The 18,994-nt window shown below is 41.6% G+C and overlaps 1 protein-coding gene across 5 annotated transcripts; it reads left to right on the top strand.

Moving 5' to 3' along the window:
* The first annotated feature begins 478 nt into the window (after positions 1-478).
* Positions 479-17,873, top strand: LOC129034103 (uncharacterized protein DDB_G0271670-like). Of its 5 annotated transcripts, none has more exons than XM_054483613.1 (4): positions 1,246-1,645; positions 1,741-1,970; positions 15,157-15,286; positions 15,799-17,873. In XM_054483613.1, exon 4 carries the CDS (start codon positions 15,951-15,953, stop codon positions 16,839-16,841), a length of 891 nt encoding a protein of 296 aa, XP_054339588.1. In that variant the 5' UTR covers positions 1,246-1,645; positions 1,741-1,970; positions 15,157-15,286; positions 15,799-15,950; the 3' UTR covers positions 16,842-17,873. The 5 variants fall into 5 exon arrangements, with proteins under 5 accessions (XP_054339591.1, XP_054339588.1, XP_054339590.1 ...); XM_054483615.1 differs by having other exon boundaries at positions 1,251-1,645; positions 15,794-17,873; XM_054483614.1 differs by having other exon boundaries at positions 1,311-1,645; positions 1,741-1,830; positions 15,161-15,286.
* The last annotated feature ends 1,121 nt before the right edge of the window (positions 17,874-18,994 follow it).

Raw genomic sequence — 18,994 nt, 5'->3', positions numbered from 1 at the left:
CAAGGAAAATAATTATCTGGATTTTTGCAGCTTCAAGACCAAGACTGCTAAAATGCTAGAAAAGGGCTGGGGTAAGGTGAGAAAAAATGCCACAAAACTTTCTTACAGTTTTGAAAATGGTTTTGTTTTTGATTGGGTATTTTCCTGGCTGCTGTAAATCTTTGACTGTTTTCTAGAGCTCAGACAGAGTTGTTTCAGGTAGTTTCTGCTTAATTTTTTCACTGCTTCCCTGGGGAATAATAGCTTTGAAATTCCTAATCCTACATTTTGCTGACATACATTTTGATGGCGTTTAATTACGTGGAACCAAATCACTGGTTGATGAAAAGCTGAACTTAGCTGGCTGCGGTGTCTGCTAGATGGGGCCTCTCTACCCCTGTGGGAAGGCAAAACTTTGCTGCTTGGCAGGTGTGGTTATGACCCCACAAGGCCTTCCACCTGCTGCTCAGCCTATCTGATTGGCAACCACAGATCAAGTGCACTCTATTCCCGATCAGGGGCAGTGAGAGCAGACCTGGGCAATGGATCCCACATGCCATGGCCTGGGTCAGCTCACGCTACTAATAGACAACTGATGGCAGATAGCACTTTTTATTGAGCCAAGAGTCTCCATGGTCTGTATGTAGCCTAGCTAGCTCCTTAATAATGTATTTTTCTGGGCATTTTACTTTTCTCTATTTAAACTTGTTTGAATAGACAGAAATTTGCATCTCTTTTCTGATTCCCTTCCTGATGAATTTGGTAAAATTGGGCTGTGTGCAGTGGCTTACGCCTGGAATCCCAGCCCTTTGGGAGGCTGAGCCAGGCAGATGGCTTGAGCTCAGTGAGACCAGCCTGAGTAATATAGTGAGACCCCATCTCTACAAAAACTTAAAAAAATTAGGTTGGCATAGTGGTGTGTTCCTGTGGTCTCAGCTACTCAGGAGGCTGAGGCAAGAGGATCACTTGAGCCTGGGACACAGAGTTTGGAGTAAGCCAAGATTGTGCCACTGCATTCCAGCCTGCTCAACAGAATGAGACCCTGTCTCAAAAAAAAAAAAAATGAATTTAGTAAAATATAGAAGGTTGAGAGTTGTTCAAGATCAAATTGTCTAACATTTTTGCTTTCATGGAATGATCACATTTGAAGCCTGGGGGTCCCTGTACTACCAGGGAACCCTTTGGTTACACTGCAGTGATCCATTGTGATGTATTTCTCCTTTGTTACCCTGGAGGGCTCAAGGATTGGATTTCTCAGTACCTCAGTCATAGAATCCGAAAGGTTTTCAGCTCCTTGAGATGTGTGCTCCATCTTCTGCAGGCTGTAGGCCATTGACCTGCAGGTCTGCACATTTATATCACATTTAGGGACACTGTAGGAATTCTTAGAAAATGGAAAGAAATCAGCTCCAACTGGATTTGCTCTCTTCACTCACGGCCATAAGAAATATTTTAATATCTTGTTTAAACTGAGAGACAGCTGGAAATGTGAAAATAGGAGAATGGAAATCACAATATGCATGACCTGGAAAGCACATGCTCCAAGTGAGAACAGACCTAAGGATGCAGGTGCCTGTCACACATTGCAGGGAGAGGACATGCAGAGCCACTGTGAACTCAGGGGAGGTGCTAGGAAACTTCTCACCCCAGAGTAGAGACATTAAAAGTATGCAGTGGACTTGGACTAATTTGATCTTTGTATCAGAAGGAAAGAACTTGGTCTTGTCTACATGATTGTGACCCTTCTGATTCTTCACACAGATGTGACAAGGGAAGATGGAGAAAATTTTGAGCACAGCTCTCCCCAGATTGCTATTATCCAGGAGAGAATACAATAAAATTAAGAGGCAGGTAAAATGTTCCACTGGTGACTCCATGGTTCCATGCTCCCCAGTTGAATTTTGCCACCTTTCTACAGACACTACAATTGCAGGCCTACAGAGGGATGAGCTAAGGATATCTTTCCTTAAAACCGTGCAGGTTCTTCACAGGTGAACTGAATCCCCTACTCATCCATCTGCGTAAATGCCTCTTTATTCTGCAGGTGTAGAATCTGTGGGTGAGCTGGGCCCTAGGCAGGCTGTGGACTGAGACCAGTCGGTTCTAATAGCGAGGTTTTGGTGACCTCAGATTAGCCACCCAGCTCTAACCATCACCCACAGCTCAGAGGGTTGTTTCCTCGGCAGTGCAAGGGGATCTTTTCTGTTTGGTATGTTTAATCCTTTAGTGACTCATAAAATTGGTGGATTTTTTTCCTTGAGAGATACTCAATTTTAGGTTTCCATTCACTTCTCAAACTAAATGACTTTTATTTACTTGCTTTATCAATTCTCAAGGTCCATATTCTTATGTTATCTAGTTATTTTAGATCCAGATACTACTAATTTCATATTCCTATTTATCAAGGAAGGGATAGGTTTTAACTGCAGAATTTTACTAAACGTACTTGCTTTTACTTCTCTCATCTTTATAAATGAGTTCAAAATATTATCTAAGAAGTGTCTTCTGTAGTTTGAGTAATTTAAAAAAATTATATATATAGGAATAAATAATTTTAAATCATTTAGAAGGAAATTAGATTATTTATTCAAAACACTGGCTTACCAAGAGAGTATAACCTTACATTCCCACAAACTATCTAACAGTAATTTCTCATGAAGACACATCTTACCCCAGTTTTAATTTTGCAAATTTATTTATTTATTTATTTATTTATTTATTTATTTATTTGAGACAGGTTCTCATTTGTTGCCTAGGCTGGAGTGCAGTGGTGCCATCACAGTTTACTGCAGCCTCAACCTCCTGGTCTCAAGTGATCCTCCCACCTCAGCCTCCTGAGTAGCTGGTACCACACACATGCTCCACCACACCTGGCTAGTTTTTTGTATGGTTAGTAGACATGGGATTTTGCTGTGTTGCTCGGGCTGGTCTGGAACTTCTGAGCTCAAGCAATCCCAGAGTGCTGGGATTACAGGCATGAGCCACCGTGCTGGGCCTAACTTCTCAAATTTAAATTAATGGTGTCAGCACATAAGCATGTACCCTAGTGGCTAGAATATTTCAAATTGGAGACTGACTATGAGGTTGCAGTTGCTTTAAAAAATAAAACAAAGTGATGATAATGGTGATAATCCCTTTGTGGCTCCCAAAAGTGTAATCTGTCAAATTTATTGAGGAGAAAATTGATGATAGTGATGACAGTGATGAAGTTGACAATTATGATAATGCAAAGCCAAAGTACGCTCTTTCATGTATCTAAGGTACCTCGCTAGGTGCTGGATGTAAATCATAGTATTTGCACATCATCTCTACCCTGAGAGATATGCACAATTACACTGGTGCTGCAGATGTGAAGACAGACATGCCCTCCCTCCCTTCCTTCACCCTGTAACCTGTCCACCCCCAAGGGCATAAGTGCGAAACTTGTGAGGTTGCTTCCTTTTCTTATTTTCTCCACTGCTCTACTGACCACTGGATCAGGTGCATTGACCTAAGCATTCTTCACTAGTTGGTGGCCCATTTGATTATTCCATGTATCACAGATTGTCCATGATTTGGTAACTACAGGTTGCAAAATATCTAAAGTGATTGCTTCCTTGATCAAGGTAGTAAAGGGAATCTTACCTATGTTACCTTTCTCCTGAAGGAAATTCAGTTTCACTGTCTGCTTTGAGAGATTTTGATGGTGACTTTTCAAAGAAATGCTCAGATTGTTCTTTGACATTTCTTGTTCTGTGTATATTTTGTTTCTTAACCTGCGCACTTAGCTTTTCTCTTGTCTTCTTCAGTGTGGCCTCTCCAAATGTGACCTATCTCCGAATTTTCTTCCATGTTATTTTTCCTGTGATTTATGTCATTATCTTCTGAATCTCAAGTCTCTCAGAATAGCTTGCCTTCTCCCATGTGTAAAATGCAATTTTGGGGGTTTGGCTCATCGGGCAAGCCAGGTTTCAGCATCTGACACTCCTAAGAGCCATATTTGAAGAAAGTCTCCTAGCTCATCCTGCTGATGGAAGGAGTTTCTTTTCTGTCCCCTTATCTCCTAAACCATGCTGTGCAAGTCAGGTGGTGAGCATGATGTGGCACAGTGGGAGGATTCACACTGGGAGGATTTCTTTTAGCTCATGTTTATGCAATGTTCACATGCTTCAGGATGTTTTCTAATAAAAATGATCTATTAGCACAGAAGTAGCTATGTACCTTTTCTTATAGTACATACAAGTATAAAGCATATAGATGTGGGATGTGTGCTTCACAGATTCAGTTGTGTGTGATCCGTACAACGTGGAGACAGCTGGACAATTAGAGCTGAGTTTTCTGTTGTCCTGGTATTCCATGGGCACCACTCCATAAGTGGATGATCATGAATGTATCCCATATGTCACTTTCCAATACCCTAGAAAAAGTTTTCCGGCTCTAACTGGGGAAATTCTCTTATACAGAAATATAATTTCCCATCGGTTTTAAAGCAATGATCCACGTAAAACATGATTTCTTAAATGTCACTGCAATTCAAGGCACCTGAACACTTCTGCCTTTTCTGTACACGTTTATATGGACAGAATTGTACACATTTATATTGGCAGGACACAAACTGAGTTCTGTGTCCTCAGTTTACAAATGATTAAAACCTACTACTTAGCCAGTTTTACAATGGTATGTATTTTATTTTTAAAACTGAAATAAACTGGATTGAAATAAAGCTTGTTTTTCCCAGAAATGATATGATAGAAGGGAAATTCATAATTATTTTGTTTTATATTTTTGAAACATCTTTTAAATGTTATATATTTAATATTGTTCCTTTTAAAGCATTTCCAGTATCAAGATATCTGTGTATATCTTATAATTTACGTGAGATAGAGCTACAGAAATAGGTATATGGCATTTATAAGCACACAGAAGACAAGAAACCATTTAGTGCTGTGTGCTTAATTGGTGGGACCCATGAAGCTTGGGGACTACTGGGACATTAGATTAATATTTTCTGTTGTTTCTCCTGGGCACATCAAGGGAGCAAATCCAAATTTTCTAAATGTGTGAATGGAGAGAACTTTTTTACTAAATTGATTAAAAATTCAGAAAAGATTAACCTTTGCTAATGCTACTGTATGGAATTTATATTTTAGATAATGAAACTTTTCCATAGGTTTCAGACCAAATATCTAGGCTCAGAATACATAAATTTTCATGGCTTCGTAGCATTTCTGCCCTTCCTTAATAAGTTATAAAAACCACACTGCTCTAAGTAGTTATGAAAATAATTTAGCCTTACACACTTGGGTTTCAGATGATAAAATTGTGGCAATATGTTACTGGTCCCATTTTGTATGTTATGTACCCCGTATCTATACACCTTGAATTAAAACTGATTGAAAGTAAATACCTGCATACCATAGGGAAATACTCCATGAATAGGTCCCCACTAAATTCTCTAGTGTAGTTTTTACAATTAGGACCCCTACTTTGGAAAAATATCATTGCTTGCTCAAAGAAGACATGAAAGCCTGGATTTCTATGGAGAATCATCTCTCAGGGTGAGGGTGGATACCTCTTTTCTAATTAAAATACTAAAAAAGAGTGACCCCAAATCTATTTGAATTGTGCTTATATTTTCCACCTTGATTTTCACATGCCTAACATTGGAAAGAAAAGAAATTTTGGAATGTGGTCCAGCTAATAATTGATAACTCTACTCACTTAGGCTAGATTTTTGTGGCATGATAATAAAACATATGTAAAATGAATTTTAGAGGATTCAGATAACTAAAATTTCATCAGAGACCTACAACCAGAGTTTGTTAAACAGAGTCTGCTATTTCATTGGTAATTTTTCCTCTCTCATTGAGACAGGGATACTTGAGGAAATCTTTCAGAGACTTGCGTTAGCTTCCCAAGTCATGTATATGAGGAACCACATAATAAAAACAATAGCAAACATTTCTATTAAGATCATTATGCATCAGAAAAGTTTCCATGTTGGAGAAAGTTCCATGTGCTGATGAATAGAATGTATATTCTGTGGTTGTTGGATAAAATGTCCTGTATATATCTGTTAAGTCTACGTGTTCTAAGGTATGGTTTAAGTCCATTGTTTCTTTGTTGACTTTCTGTGTTGATGACCTGTCTAGTGTTATCAGTGGAGTATTGAAGTCCCCCATTATTATTGTGTTGCTGTTTATCTCGTTTCTTAGGTCTATTAGTAATTATTTTATAAATTTGGGAGCTCCAGTGTTAGGTGCATATATGTTTAGGATTGTGATATTTTCCTGTTGGACAAGGCCTCTTATTATATAATGTTCCTCTTTGTCTCTTTTAACTGTTGTTGCTTTAAAGTTTGTTTTGTCTGATAAAAGAATAGCTATTCCTGCTCACTTTTGGTGTCCGTTTGCATGAAATGCCTTTTTCAATCCCTTTACTTTATGTGAATCCTTATGTGTTAGGTGATTCTCCTGAAGGCAGCAGATAGTTGATTGGTGAGTTCTTATCCATTCTGCAGTTCTATATCTTAAGTGGAGCATTTTGGCAATTTACATTCAATGTTAGTATTGAGATGTGAGGTGCCATTTCATTCATTGTGCTATTTGTTGCTTATGTACCTTAATTTTTTTGTTTGATGTTTTTGCTTTTTAAATTGTATTTTCCTTTTATAGGTGCTATGTTATTTATGATTTAAAGAGATTCTGTTTTGATGTGTTTCCAGGATTTGTTTCAAGATTTAGAGCTCCTTTTAGTAGTTCTTGTAGTGGTGGCTTGGTAGTGGCAAATTCTCTCAGCATTTGTCTGAAAAAGACTGTATCTTTCCTTCATATATGATGCTTAGTTTTGCTGGATACAAAATTCTTGGCTGATAATTGTTTTGTTTGAGGAAGCTGAAGATAGGGCCCCAATCCCTTCTAGCTTGTAGAAGGGTTTCTGCTGATAAATCTGCTGTTAATCAGATAGGTTTTCCTTTATAGGTTACCTGGTGCTTTTGTCTCACACTTCTTAAGATTCTTTCCTTATCTTTTTTTTTCTTTTTTTTGATTTTTTTTTTAATTTTATTATTATACTTTAAGTTTTAGGGTACGTGTGCGCAATGTGCAGGTTTGTTACATATGTATGCATGTGCCATGTTGGTATGCTGCACCCATTAACTCGTCATTTAGCATTAGGTATATCTCCTAATGCTATCCCTCCCCCCTCCCCCCACCCCACAACAGTCCCCGGAGTGTGGTGTTTCCCTTCCTGTGTCCATGTGTTCTCATTGTTCAATTCCTACCAATGAGTGAGAACATGCGGTGTTTGGTTTTTTTGTCCTTGTGATAGTTTGCTGAGAATGATGGTTTCCAGTTTCATCCACATCCCTACAAAGGACATGAACTCATCATTTTTTATGGCTGCATAGTATTCCATGGTGTATATGTGCCACATTTTCTTAATCCAGTCTATCATTGTTGGACATTTGGGTTGGTTCCAAGTCTTTGCTATTGTGAAAAGTGCCGCAATAAACATACGTGTGCATGTGTCTTTATAGCAGCATGATTTATAATCCTTTGGGTATATACACCCAGTAATGGGATGGCTGGCTCAAATGGTATTTCTAGTTCTAGATCCCTGAGGAATCGCCACACTGACTTCCACAATGGTTGAATTAGTTTACAGTCCCACCAACAGTGTAAAAGTGTTCCTATTTCTCCACATCCTCTCCAGCACCTGTTGTTTCCTGACTTTTTAGTGATCACCATTCTAACTGGTGTGAGATGGTATCTCATTGTGGTTTTGATTTGCATTTCTCTGATGGCCAGTGATGATGAGCATTTTTTCATGTGTTTTTTGGCTGCATAAATGTCTTCTTCGGAGAAGTGTCTGTGATGACATGATTGTATATCTAGAAAACCCCATTGTCTCAGCTCAAAATCTCCTTAAGCTGATAAGCAACTTCAGCAAAGTCTCAGGATACAAAATCAATGTACAAAAATCACAAGCATTCTTATACACCAATAACAGACAAACAGAGAGCCAAATCATGAGTGAACTCCCATTCACAATCACTTCAAAGAGAATAAAATACCTAGGAATCCAACTTACAAGGGATGTGAAGGACCTCTTCAAGGAGAACTGCAAACCACTGCTCAATGAAATAAAAGAGGATACAAACAAATGGAAGAACATTCCATGCTCATGGGTAGGAAGAATCAATATCATGAAAATGGCCATACTGCCCAAGGTAATTTATAGATTCAGTGCCATCCCCATCAAGCTACCAATGACTTTCTTCACAGAATTGGAAAAAACTACTTTAAAGTTCATATGGAACCAAAAAAGAGCCCGCATCGCCAAGTCAATCCTAAGCCAAAAGAACAAAGCCGGAAGCATCACGCTACCTGACTCCTTCATCTTAACTTTAGATAACCTGATGACAGTGTGCCTAGGCAATAATCTTTTTGCGATGAATTTCCCAGGTGTTCTTTGTGCTTCTTGTATTTGGATGTCTAGGTCTGTAGCAAGGCTGGGGAAGTTTTCCTCTATTATTGCCCCAAATATTTTAACAAACTTTTAGATTTCTCTTCTTCCTCTGGAACACTGATTATTCTTAGGTTTGGTCACTGAACATAATCCCAAACTTCTTGGAGACTTTGTTCGTATTTTCTTATTCTTTTTTATTTGTCTTTGTTGGATTGGGTTAATTCAAAGACCTTGTCTTTGAGCTCTGAATTTCTTTCTTCTACTTGTTCAATTCTATTGCTGAGACTTTCCAGAGAATTTTGCATTTCTGTAAGTGTTTCAATGTTTCCTGGTCCAATGTTTCCTGAAGTTTTGATTGTTTTTTATTTATGCTATCTATTTCCTTGAATATTTGTCCCCCCACTTCTTGTATCATTTTTTTTTTTTTTAATTTCCTTGCATTGGGCTTCACCTTTCTCTGGTGCCTCCCTGATTAGCTTAATAACTAACCTCCCAATTCTTCTTCAGGTAAATCAGGGATTTCTTCTTGGTTTGGATACATTGCTTGTGAGCAGGTATGATTTTTTGGGAGGTGTTAAAGAGCTTTGTTTTGTCATATTGCCAGAATTAGTTTTCTTGTTTCTTCTCATTTGGGTAGGCTCTGTCAGAGGGAAGCTCTAGGGCTGAAGGCTGTTGTTCAGATTCTTTTGTCCCATTGGGTGTTCTCTTGATGTAGTACTCTTCCCCCTTTTCCTGGGGATGTGGCTTCCGGAGAGCCAAGCTCTTCTGGGTCTAGCCACCCAGCAAGTCTACCAGGCTCCGGTCTCATACTGGGGGTTGTCTGCACAGAGTCCTGTGATGTGAACCATCTGTGGGTCTGTCAGCCATGGATACCAGCACCTGTTCTGGTGGAGGTGGCAGGGGGTGAAATGGACTCTGTGAGAGTTCTTAGCTTTGGTGGTTAATGTCCTATTTTTGTGCTGGTTGGCCTCCTGCCAGGAGGTGGTGCTTTCCAGAGACCATCAGCTGTGGTAGTATGGAGAAAACCAGCAGTGGGTGCGGCCCTAGACCTCCCATGAGAATATGCCCTTTGTCTTCAGCTACCAGGGTGGGTAGGGAAGGCCCATCAGGTGGGGGCAGGGCTAGGCATGTCCGAGCTCAGACTCTCTTTGGGTGGGTCTTGCTGTGGCTGCTGTGCGGGATGGGAGTGAGGTTCTCAGGTCACTGGAGTTGTGTACCTAGGAGAATTATGGCGGCCTCTGCTGAGTCATGCAGGTTGTCAGGGAAGTGGGGGGAAAGCCAGCCGTCACAGGCCTCACACAGCTCCCACGCAATCTGAAGGGCCGGTCTCACTCCCACTGTGTCCCCTCCTAACAGCACCGAGTCTGTTTCCAGGCAGTGGCTGAGCAGTGGCTGAGCACGTGCCTCAGGCTACCCACCTCCCAGCTGGGAAAGAAAAGGGCTTTGGTTTTTCTCCCCACCTATGGAGTCTGCATGCTGAGTTCACGCTCTCCCCCAAGTTCTGGCCAGGAGGCTTCTCACCCAGTTCAAATTGTTACAAAGTTCAGTTGGAGATTTTTCTTCTCCCTGTGGCATTTTCCCCACACCTCTGGCTGCCCTCCTGAAGGATCCCTGTGGTGCCAGGCAGGAATGCCCTGCTTGGGGACCCTACAAGCTCCCAGAGCCCTTCTCACTGCTTCCTCTACCCCTGTATTTCACTCAGCTCTCTAAATTGACTCAGCTGTAGGTAAGGTCGGAAACTTCTCCCACAAACTAGACCTTCAGTTTCCCCAGTGGGGGTGTGTGTTTGGGAGCAGAGGATCTCCCTTTCCCAATTCTTCAGTTTGGGCACTCATAGTGTTTGGAGTGTCTCCTGGGACCTGCAGGAGCAATCCACTTCCTCCAGAGGGTCTGTGGGTCCTCTCAGGATTCCTGGTTTGTTTTTGCAGTTGTTCTGGAGCTAAAATTCACAATGCGAGCCTCCACACGCTGCTTTGTCTGAGTCAGAGCTGCAATCTAGTCCTGCCTGCCATCCACCATGATGATCCACTCAGATTTTATGTTTCTGTTTAAAAAAAAAAAAAAAAAAGTCACTGGGGCTGAGCTCGTTGACTCATGCCTGTAATCCCAGCACTTTGGGAGGCTGAGGTGGTCGGATCATGAGGTCAGGAGTTCCAGACCAGCCTGGCCAGCATGGTGAAACCCCGTCTCTACTAAAGATACAAAAAATTAGCTGGGCATGGTGGTGCACGCCTGTAATCCCAGCTACTTGGGAGGCTGGGGCAGGAGAATCACTGGAACCCAGGAGCCGGAGGTTGCAGTGAGCCGAGATCATGCCACTGCACTCCAGCCTGTGTGACAGAGTGAGACATCATCTCAAAAAATGAATGAATGAATGAATGAAATGAATCCATCACCTATTTTTTTAAAAAAAGAAAAAATATATATATATATATAAAGTCATTGGGATTTGATAGGGAGTGTATCAAATCTGTAAATTGCTTTAAGTAGTGTTCTGTTCTTAACAATATTAAGTCTATTTACAATCACAGGATGTTTTCTCATTTATGTTTTCTTTACTTTCAGCAGTGTTTTGTGTAGAAAGTCTTTTGTGCACAAGTCTTTTGCCTTTGTGGTTAAGTTTATTCCTAAGCATTTCATTCTTTTTGATGCAGTTGTAAAGATAATTGTTTTTGTTTCCTTTTGAGATTGTTCATTGTTGTCTTTGCCCATTTTTTATTTTTTAAATTTAATTTAATTTTTTGAGACAGAGTCTCACTCTGTCACCCAGGCGGGAGTGCAGTGGCACTATCTCAGCTCACTGCAACCTCTGCCTCTGGGGTTCAAATGATCCTCATGCCTCAGCCTCCCAAGTAGCTGGGATTACAGGCATATACCACTACACCCAGCTAATTTTGTACTTTTAGTAGAGATGGGGTTTCACCATGTTGGTCAGTCTGATCTTGAACTCCCAACCTCAAGTGATCCACCCTCCTCGGACTCCCAAAGTGCTGGGATTACAGGCATGAGCCATCATGCCCAGCCATCTTTGCACATTTCTGATTGGGTTGTCTTTTTATTGTTGAGTTGTAAAAGTTCTTTATATATTCTAGATACAAGTCAAGAGATGTGATATAAAGATTCTTACATGGTATTTTTTCCTGTTGTGGAGATGGTAGTAATAATTTGAGGAATAGCATTAGGAGATATACCTAATGCTAAATGATGAGTTAATGGGTGCAGCACACCAACATGGCACATGTATACATATGTAACAAACCTGCACGTTGTGCACATGTACCCTAAAACTTAAAGTATAATAATTAAAAAAATAATAATTTGCAAAAAGGTTTAAATGCAATAAGCAGCTTAATAATAGCTAAAAATAGTTTCTCTGTGTTTTAGAAGTTGGGACTGCTTCTCTTAGAATATAATCCTCATACTACTGTTAATGGGAGTAGACAGCAAAATAAATTACTCACACTGAAGAAATCAAAACATGCTTTAACATAAATATGGATCTTAATATAAATAGCATTTACTTTCATTATAACCAACATTCAAAATATGACTAAAAATGGCATCTGAGATACCAAAATAGAGGACAGCCAGCCAATGCACTAATGATAATGTCATTTGGGATCACTGATTAGTGAGACAGCTATCTATATGACAGTTTTTTTACTTAAAGCTTTTGAGCTCTTAATTTATACAAGATTATGGCAAGTTTTACAAATCTATTTTTCAGGCTGGGCACAGTGGCTCACATCTGTAATCGCAGCACTTTGGGAGGCCGAGGTGGGAGATCACTTGAGGTCAAGAGTTCAAGGCCAACCTGGTCAACATGGTGAAACCCTGTCTCTACCAAAAATATAAAAATTAGCCAGGCATGGTGGCAGGTGTCTGTAATTCCAGCTACTCAGGAGGCTGAGGCAGGAGAATTGCTTAAACCCGGGAGGTGGAGGTTGCAGTGAGCTGAGATCGCGCCACCGCACTCCAGCCTAGGTGACAGAGTGAGACTCTGTCTCAAAAAAATAAAAAATTATTTTTCAGGCTGGGCATGATGGCTCCCACCTGTAACTCCAGCATTTTAGGAGGCCAAGGAAGGAAGCTTGCTTGAGGCCAGGAGTTTGAGACTAGCCTAGGCAACATGGCAAAACACTCACCTCTACAAAAAAATTTTTAAATATTTTTAAATTAGCTGGGTGTGGTGATGTGTCTGTAGTCCCAGCTACTCAGGAGACTGAGGCAGGAGGATCATTTGAGCCTAGAAGTTTGAGGCTGCAGTGAGCCATGATCATGCTACTGTACTCTAGCCCAGGCAACAGAGTGAGACCCTGTCTCCAAAAAAAAAAGTTTTCCAAATACTGAACAAAATTAAAAGTAGAAAATTCGAGACATGAAGGAAAATGGCTGATAGGTTGATGAAGCATGATAAGGAATATGGAAGGGCAAGACAGAGAAACTATAAGAGGGGCAGCTATGGGAGTTATTTGGTGTTGGGTAGGACAGCCCTGGCTGGCTCCATTTTCTCGAGGACTTCATTGTAGTATAGCAGGAAGCAGTAATTTCTTGATGGATCAGCTTCATTGTTACGGATGTCAAAAACTAAATTGGATTTAAGAAGACATGAGTCTGCAATAACTCAGGAATTTCTCTAAAGTTGTTTAAAAGAAAAATGTTTGGATGCTTACATTTAGAAACTCTCATGCAATAGAATCTTTCTTTGAATGGCCAGGGCTTTGCTATAATTATTTTTCAGTAGTATTCCTAATGTTGTAAAAAGATTTTAAATTTCTATACTATGAGTAAAGATATTGAATTAGAGTTGCAATTTCATACATACCCTTTATTTCTTTCCTTTGAAATTCAGAGAAAGGCAATATAATTTTGTATTTAAAGGATTTTGATTTCTTAATTTTAATTTTTAGTATTTTTATCTAAATGAAAACCAAGATCCTGCTCTTTATTACTTTCCAATTGGCCTTGAGAACTAAAATATTCTCATTTATTCTATAGTTACAAAACAATGTCTACTTGTCAGGCATCTTTAGGCCAGTGTCTCAACTTGCTTCTGCATTTAAAATGAACCTTCCTTATCAGTGAACAAGCAAATCAACATATAACATCTTCCATTAGACACTGTTTTATGGAATGTGGGGACATGTAGAACATATTAGCTGTGGTTCCTGCCCTTTAATGATTTGTGACTTAATTGGGAGGATGAGGTACTGTCTTTGACCATGTCCCATCATTTTAATTGTAACACGATGAGAACTGAGAACTGAGGTTTTCTTGACAGACTGGAATGAAAGGTTAACCTGACAAGTTGACATTTAATAAGGGCAATCATCTAGACATGCTCTAAGGCACTTCCAAAATCCAACTGCCCAAGGACGAAGGTCTAGTTGACTTTAGACGTAATATGATTTGTCAGTTGATGTGGTCCTAGCCTGGGAAATAGAAGTAGAGACTTAATTGAGTGATTCTGCTCTAATGAGATCACCTTATCCACATATAATATCATTTGTGGATAGTGTTAAATGGGTTATTGGCAGACTACATTGAGCAACTCACAAAGACCATAGGTAGACCAGAAACCATGTCACAGGATAATGTACAAAGAGACAGGAAATGTTTGACCCCAAAAACAAAGAAATAGCTAAGCACAATGAAATCATACTCAAGTACATAAGGAGCTGTTATTTGGGAGTAGGGATGATTTTATTTGTGGCAGAACCAGGGCCACTTGATGGCCCAGGTGTTGGAGTAGCAGGGCATTTGTCTTTGGGTCCAGTGTATTGTAATAATGGCTTGGGTTGCCTTGAAAGATACAGTAAGTTTCTTAAGATTGGAGGTATTTGGGGAAAGGATAGACTGTTACTTGTGAGATATTTTCTTCTTCTATATCTCATTTGTCTTTTTATTTTGAAAAAGTTCTAACCTATGGGAAAGTTTCAAGAATAATACATACTTGTATGTCCTTCACTTACATTTGCCAAGTATTGACATTTTGCCACATCTGGTTTAGACTTTTACATATTATTTGATGTTATTTATTTACTTTCAATTTTTTGTTGAGCTATTTGAGAATAATTTGCAGATACAGTGACGCTTTACCCCTAAATACTCCAGATCTGGCTGGGTGTGATGGCTCACGCCTGTAATCTCAGCACTTTGGGAGGCCGAAGCAGGTGGATCACTTGAGGTCAGGAGTTCGAGACCAGCCCGGCCAACATGGCAAAACCCCATCTCTACTAAAAATACAAATTTAGCCAGGCCAGGCATGGTGGCATGTACCTGTAGTCCCAACTACTCAGGAGGCTAAGGCATGAGAATCACTTGAACCCAGGATGTGGAGGTTGCAGTGAGCTGAGATCACACCACTGCACTCCAGCCTGGGTGATGGAGTGAAACTGACTCAAGAAAAAGAAAAAAAAGCTTTCAATCTTTTAAGAGCAAAACAAGGATTATTTTCTTACATAATCACAGTATAATTATCAATTTCAGGAAATTAACATTAATATTACATAATATACATTTTATATACAAATTAAGCCAGTTGTCCAAATAATGTTCCTTGTCAATTTTTTCCTTCAATCTAGGATCTAATTCAGAATCTCACATTGTATTTAATCATCTCTTCAGTCTCTTTTTATCTGAAACAATTCCTCAGCCTTTGTTTTTGTTTTTCTTGATACTGCCATTTATTTTAATTTTAATTAATTAATTTATTTATTTATTTTGCAGACAGAGTCTTGCCCTGTTGCCCAGGCTGGAGTACAGTAGTGCAGTGGTGTGATCATAGCTCACTGTAACTTTGACCACCTGGGCTCAAGCAATCCTTCTTCCTCTGCCTCCCCAGTAGCTGGGACTACAGGTATGTGGCACCACACCTCGCTAATGTTATTTTATTTTTTTTGGAGAGACAGAGTTTCACTATGTTCCCCAGACTAGTCTCGAACTCCTGGCCTCAAGTGATTCGCACACCTTGGCCTCCCAAAGTGGAGATTATAGGCATGAACCACCACACCCAGCCAATGCTGACATTTTTTAAGAGGAAAGCAGTTGTGGTGTTTGTAGAATGTCCCTTGATTTTGGTTTTTCTCTTTTCGTATGATTAAGTTCAGGATATGTATGTCTGGCGGGAATATTATGTAGGTGAAGTCGTATCCCATACTAGTGTATCACATTAGGGAGCACATAATGTCTGTTTTATTGGTGATGTTAACTCTGATCACTTTGTGGTGTACTGTAAGGCATCTTTTCCCTTTGTAATGAATAAATGTGTGGGAAGAAAAGTTGAGACAATGTCAATATCCTGTTTACCAATAAACTTCTAGTCAATAGTTTCAGCTTGATAATATTTGCCCTAATTATGTTCAAGAACAGAGCAGGACCCAGGATGCAAGACCCTAGGCATCCCCAAGGCCTTCCACTGTCCCCAGGCCTTCCAAAGAGACAGCGGCAGGACCGCACAGTCTACAACTGGAAACAGCAGGAAGTGCTAGAAAATCACTTTAAGGAGGAACAGTACCCAGACTATGACACACGACAAGAGCTGGCGGAGATGCTCAATCTCGGGGAGTACCAAGTGCAGGTGTGGTTCAAGAATCGCCGGGCCAAACGCTCTCGGGAGCGGTGGTTCCAGAAGCAGCTCCAGCAGCTCCAGAAGCATCCTCAGCAGCAGCATCCTCAGCAGCAGCATCCTCAACAGCAGCCCCAGCAGCAGCAGCCCCAGCAGCAGCAGCCCCAGCAGCAGCAGCCCCAGCAGCAGCAGCTCCAGCAGCAGCAGCCCCAGTAGCAGCTCTAGCAGCGGCAGCCCCAGTAGCAGCTCTAGCAGCGGCAGCTCCAGCAGCAGCAGCTCCAGCAGCAGCAGCCCCAGCAGCAGCAGCCCCAGCAGTAGCAGCCCCAGCAGTAGCAGCTCCAGTAGCAGCTCCAGCAGCAGCAGCTCCAGCAGCAGCAGCTCCAGTAGCAGCTCCAGTAGCAGCAGCAGCAGCAGCAGCCCCAGCAGCAGCCGCAGCAGCAGCAGCAGCCCCAGTAGCAGCAGCAGCAGCCCCAGTAGCAGCAGCAGCTCCAGCAGCAGCAGCCCCAGTAGCAGCAGCAGCAGCAGCTCCAGTAGCAGCTCCAGCAGCAGCAGCCCCAGCAGCAGCAGCCCCAGCAGTAGCAGCTCCAGTAGCAGCCCCAGCAGCAGCAGCAGCAGCCCCAGCAGCCCCAGTAGCAGCAGCAGCAGCCCCAGTAGCAGCAGCAGCAGCCCCAGCAGCAGCAGCAGCTCCAGCAGCAGCAGCTCCAGCAGCAGCAGCCCCAGTAGCAGCAGCAGCAGCAGCTCCAGTAGCAGCTCCAGCAGCAGCCACCCCAGCAGCAGCCACCCCAGTGCAGCCCTAGGCAGAAGGCCACAGAGCCCACAGAGCTCGCACTGTGCCCCCTTTCCCTGAAGCTGCGGCCTCTGCCCCCCATCAGCCTGGCCCCTTGGGAATTCTCCCAGTGGTGGAACCCACGATCTGCAGCCTCCACCAGGCCTCGAGTAGCTTTGGTGCAGAGCCAGGAGGGCATTTGGCTGCCCTGGGTCTAGCCCCTGGCCCAATCCCAGCCCCATTCCAGGCCCACTTAAAAGCCAAGGCCCAATCCCAGGTCCAGGCTCCATCCTAGGCCCTGGCCTGATTCCAAGCCAGGCTTACTCCCAGGCCCAGGCTTAGTCCTAGCCCCAATCCCAGGTCCTGGCCCAATCCCAAACTTAGGATCACTCCCAGCCCCAGCCCTAGTCCCCTTGTGACCTCAGAGCCCTTATGCCTCCAATTTTTTGCCAGAAACAGTCATTCCCCGACTTCACAGAGCTCCTCCCACCCCTAGACCAGTTCCAGGGATCCTTGGTCTCCACCACGACATCTCAGTACCAAGAGGGGGATAGCTATATGGACAAAAAGACTTGGGCCCCAAGTAATTAATGGATTTATAGGGGGATTGTGTCTGCAAAGTCCTGCGGATCCCAGCGGGACCTGGAGTGGCTGATTGGTCTACACTGCTGGTGAATGCACCAGCACCATTTAACCACCCTGCCGCTGGTGGGCATTTGCTGTCTTCACTGTGTGGCCATCATGATTAGCTCTGCTATGAATACATCTGCCTCTCATTTGAAGTGAGCCTGAGCATTTCGCAGCTAGGATTGGAGTCGCTGCTCATGGGGATGTTTGGCATTAGTGGATGCTGCTTGAGAGCTTTGTAAAGAGCTTTTCCCAGCACTTCTGATAGTCAGCACTCTCCCTGACACTTAGGATTGTGAGACTTTTTAATGTTTGTGGATCCAATGGCTTATGGCTTCCCTGATGACTGAGAGGTTGAGAAGTTCTCACATGTTAATTGAACCTTAGAAATCCTCATAATGTGTCCATTTGTTTACCCATTTTTCTTCATTTATTTGAATGTATTTTTATACTCTCTTGATAATTAAAGTGCTGCAAACACCCCCCAAAAATACTTGCCCTAATCATTTATTACTATGGTGATTGCAAAGTATGATTTTCTATCACTAATGAACTATGTCTTCCAGCTTCTTTCTTGCATTTCAAGGGTACTACTATTCAACCTACTCTGTGCATGTATGTAAGCATCTGTCGGGACAGAGGTAGACTTTATGACCTCTGAGATCCTTACTAGATTCTGATTGAAGAGAAAGACAATTAGCTTAAAGTAATATTAAATTTAAATTTTATAGAAAAAAATATATTTTGGATTTGTAATATTTGCTTTAAGAACATTTATTGAGATATATATGCAGAAAAGTCTACCTCATTCATGTATAGCTCACTGTTTTTACAGTCTCTGTAAACACAGGACACATCTCTGTAAACAGCATCCACATCAACAAGCAGAACATCACCAGCTCTCCAGCAGCCTCACCACCCCAAATGGACGATTTGCTTTTCATTTGGCATAATCAACAGTCTTCTTTCAGTGTTCTGAATAAATATGGGACAGGAAATGTCCAGGAACATAATCTAAGAACAATTTAATATTTTCAACTTCAAATTCCTGTCTATTTTCCTTCATCGATGAGCCTAGAAAACTTAGAAACATTTGGATATCTTTTAGTTTGCTTCCCTAAAATCTGAACAAACCTTATTAAGTATTTGATTATTCAGTATTTTGACCAACTACACATTGTGCCAGACACTGTCATAAATGCCTAGATTACACAGATAAGAACAGGTACCTGACTTCAAGAATGACTGAGGGGATAAATCACAGCTCAGGGGGATACATGCAGTAGTGGAGGGATGGATGAGCAGGATAGGCAATGTCACTGTTCTCAAAGAGCTCACGGTTCAGTGGCCATAGAACCAGTGAGAGGAAAGAGTGAAGATAGTGAATCCTAGCAGCAGAAGACGCCACTGACAGCCTCCATAGAGGCTTGGCTGCCTTCTGAGGTAGAGTGGCTGGGTGTGGAAAAAAAATGGGAGAAAAGATGATGATGGTCTATAGTAATAGTAATTGTTAGTCATTTCTTAAGACAAAGCTGAACTAGTTTCAGCAATTTCTGTATTCAATAAATGTGTTCCCTGTAGGTTAAATGCAATGGTGTACATAGTCT

Source organism: Pongo pygmaeus, chromosome 2, assembly GCF_028885625.2.
Source record: "Pongo pygmaeus isolate AG05252 chromosome 2, NHGRI_mPonPyg2-v2.0_pri, whole genome shotgun sequence".
Classification (NCBI taxonomy): Eukaryota; Metazoa; Chordata; class Mammalia; order Primates; family Hominidae; genus Pongo; species Pongo pygmaeus.
Note: the sequence above shows the minus strand (reverse complement) of the source record. Positions and strands in the feature narration are given on the sequence as shown.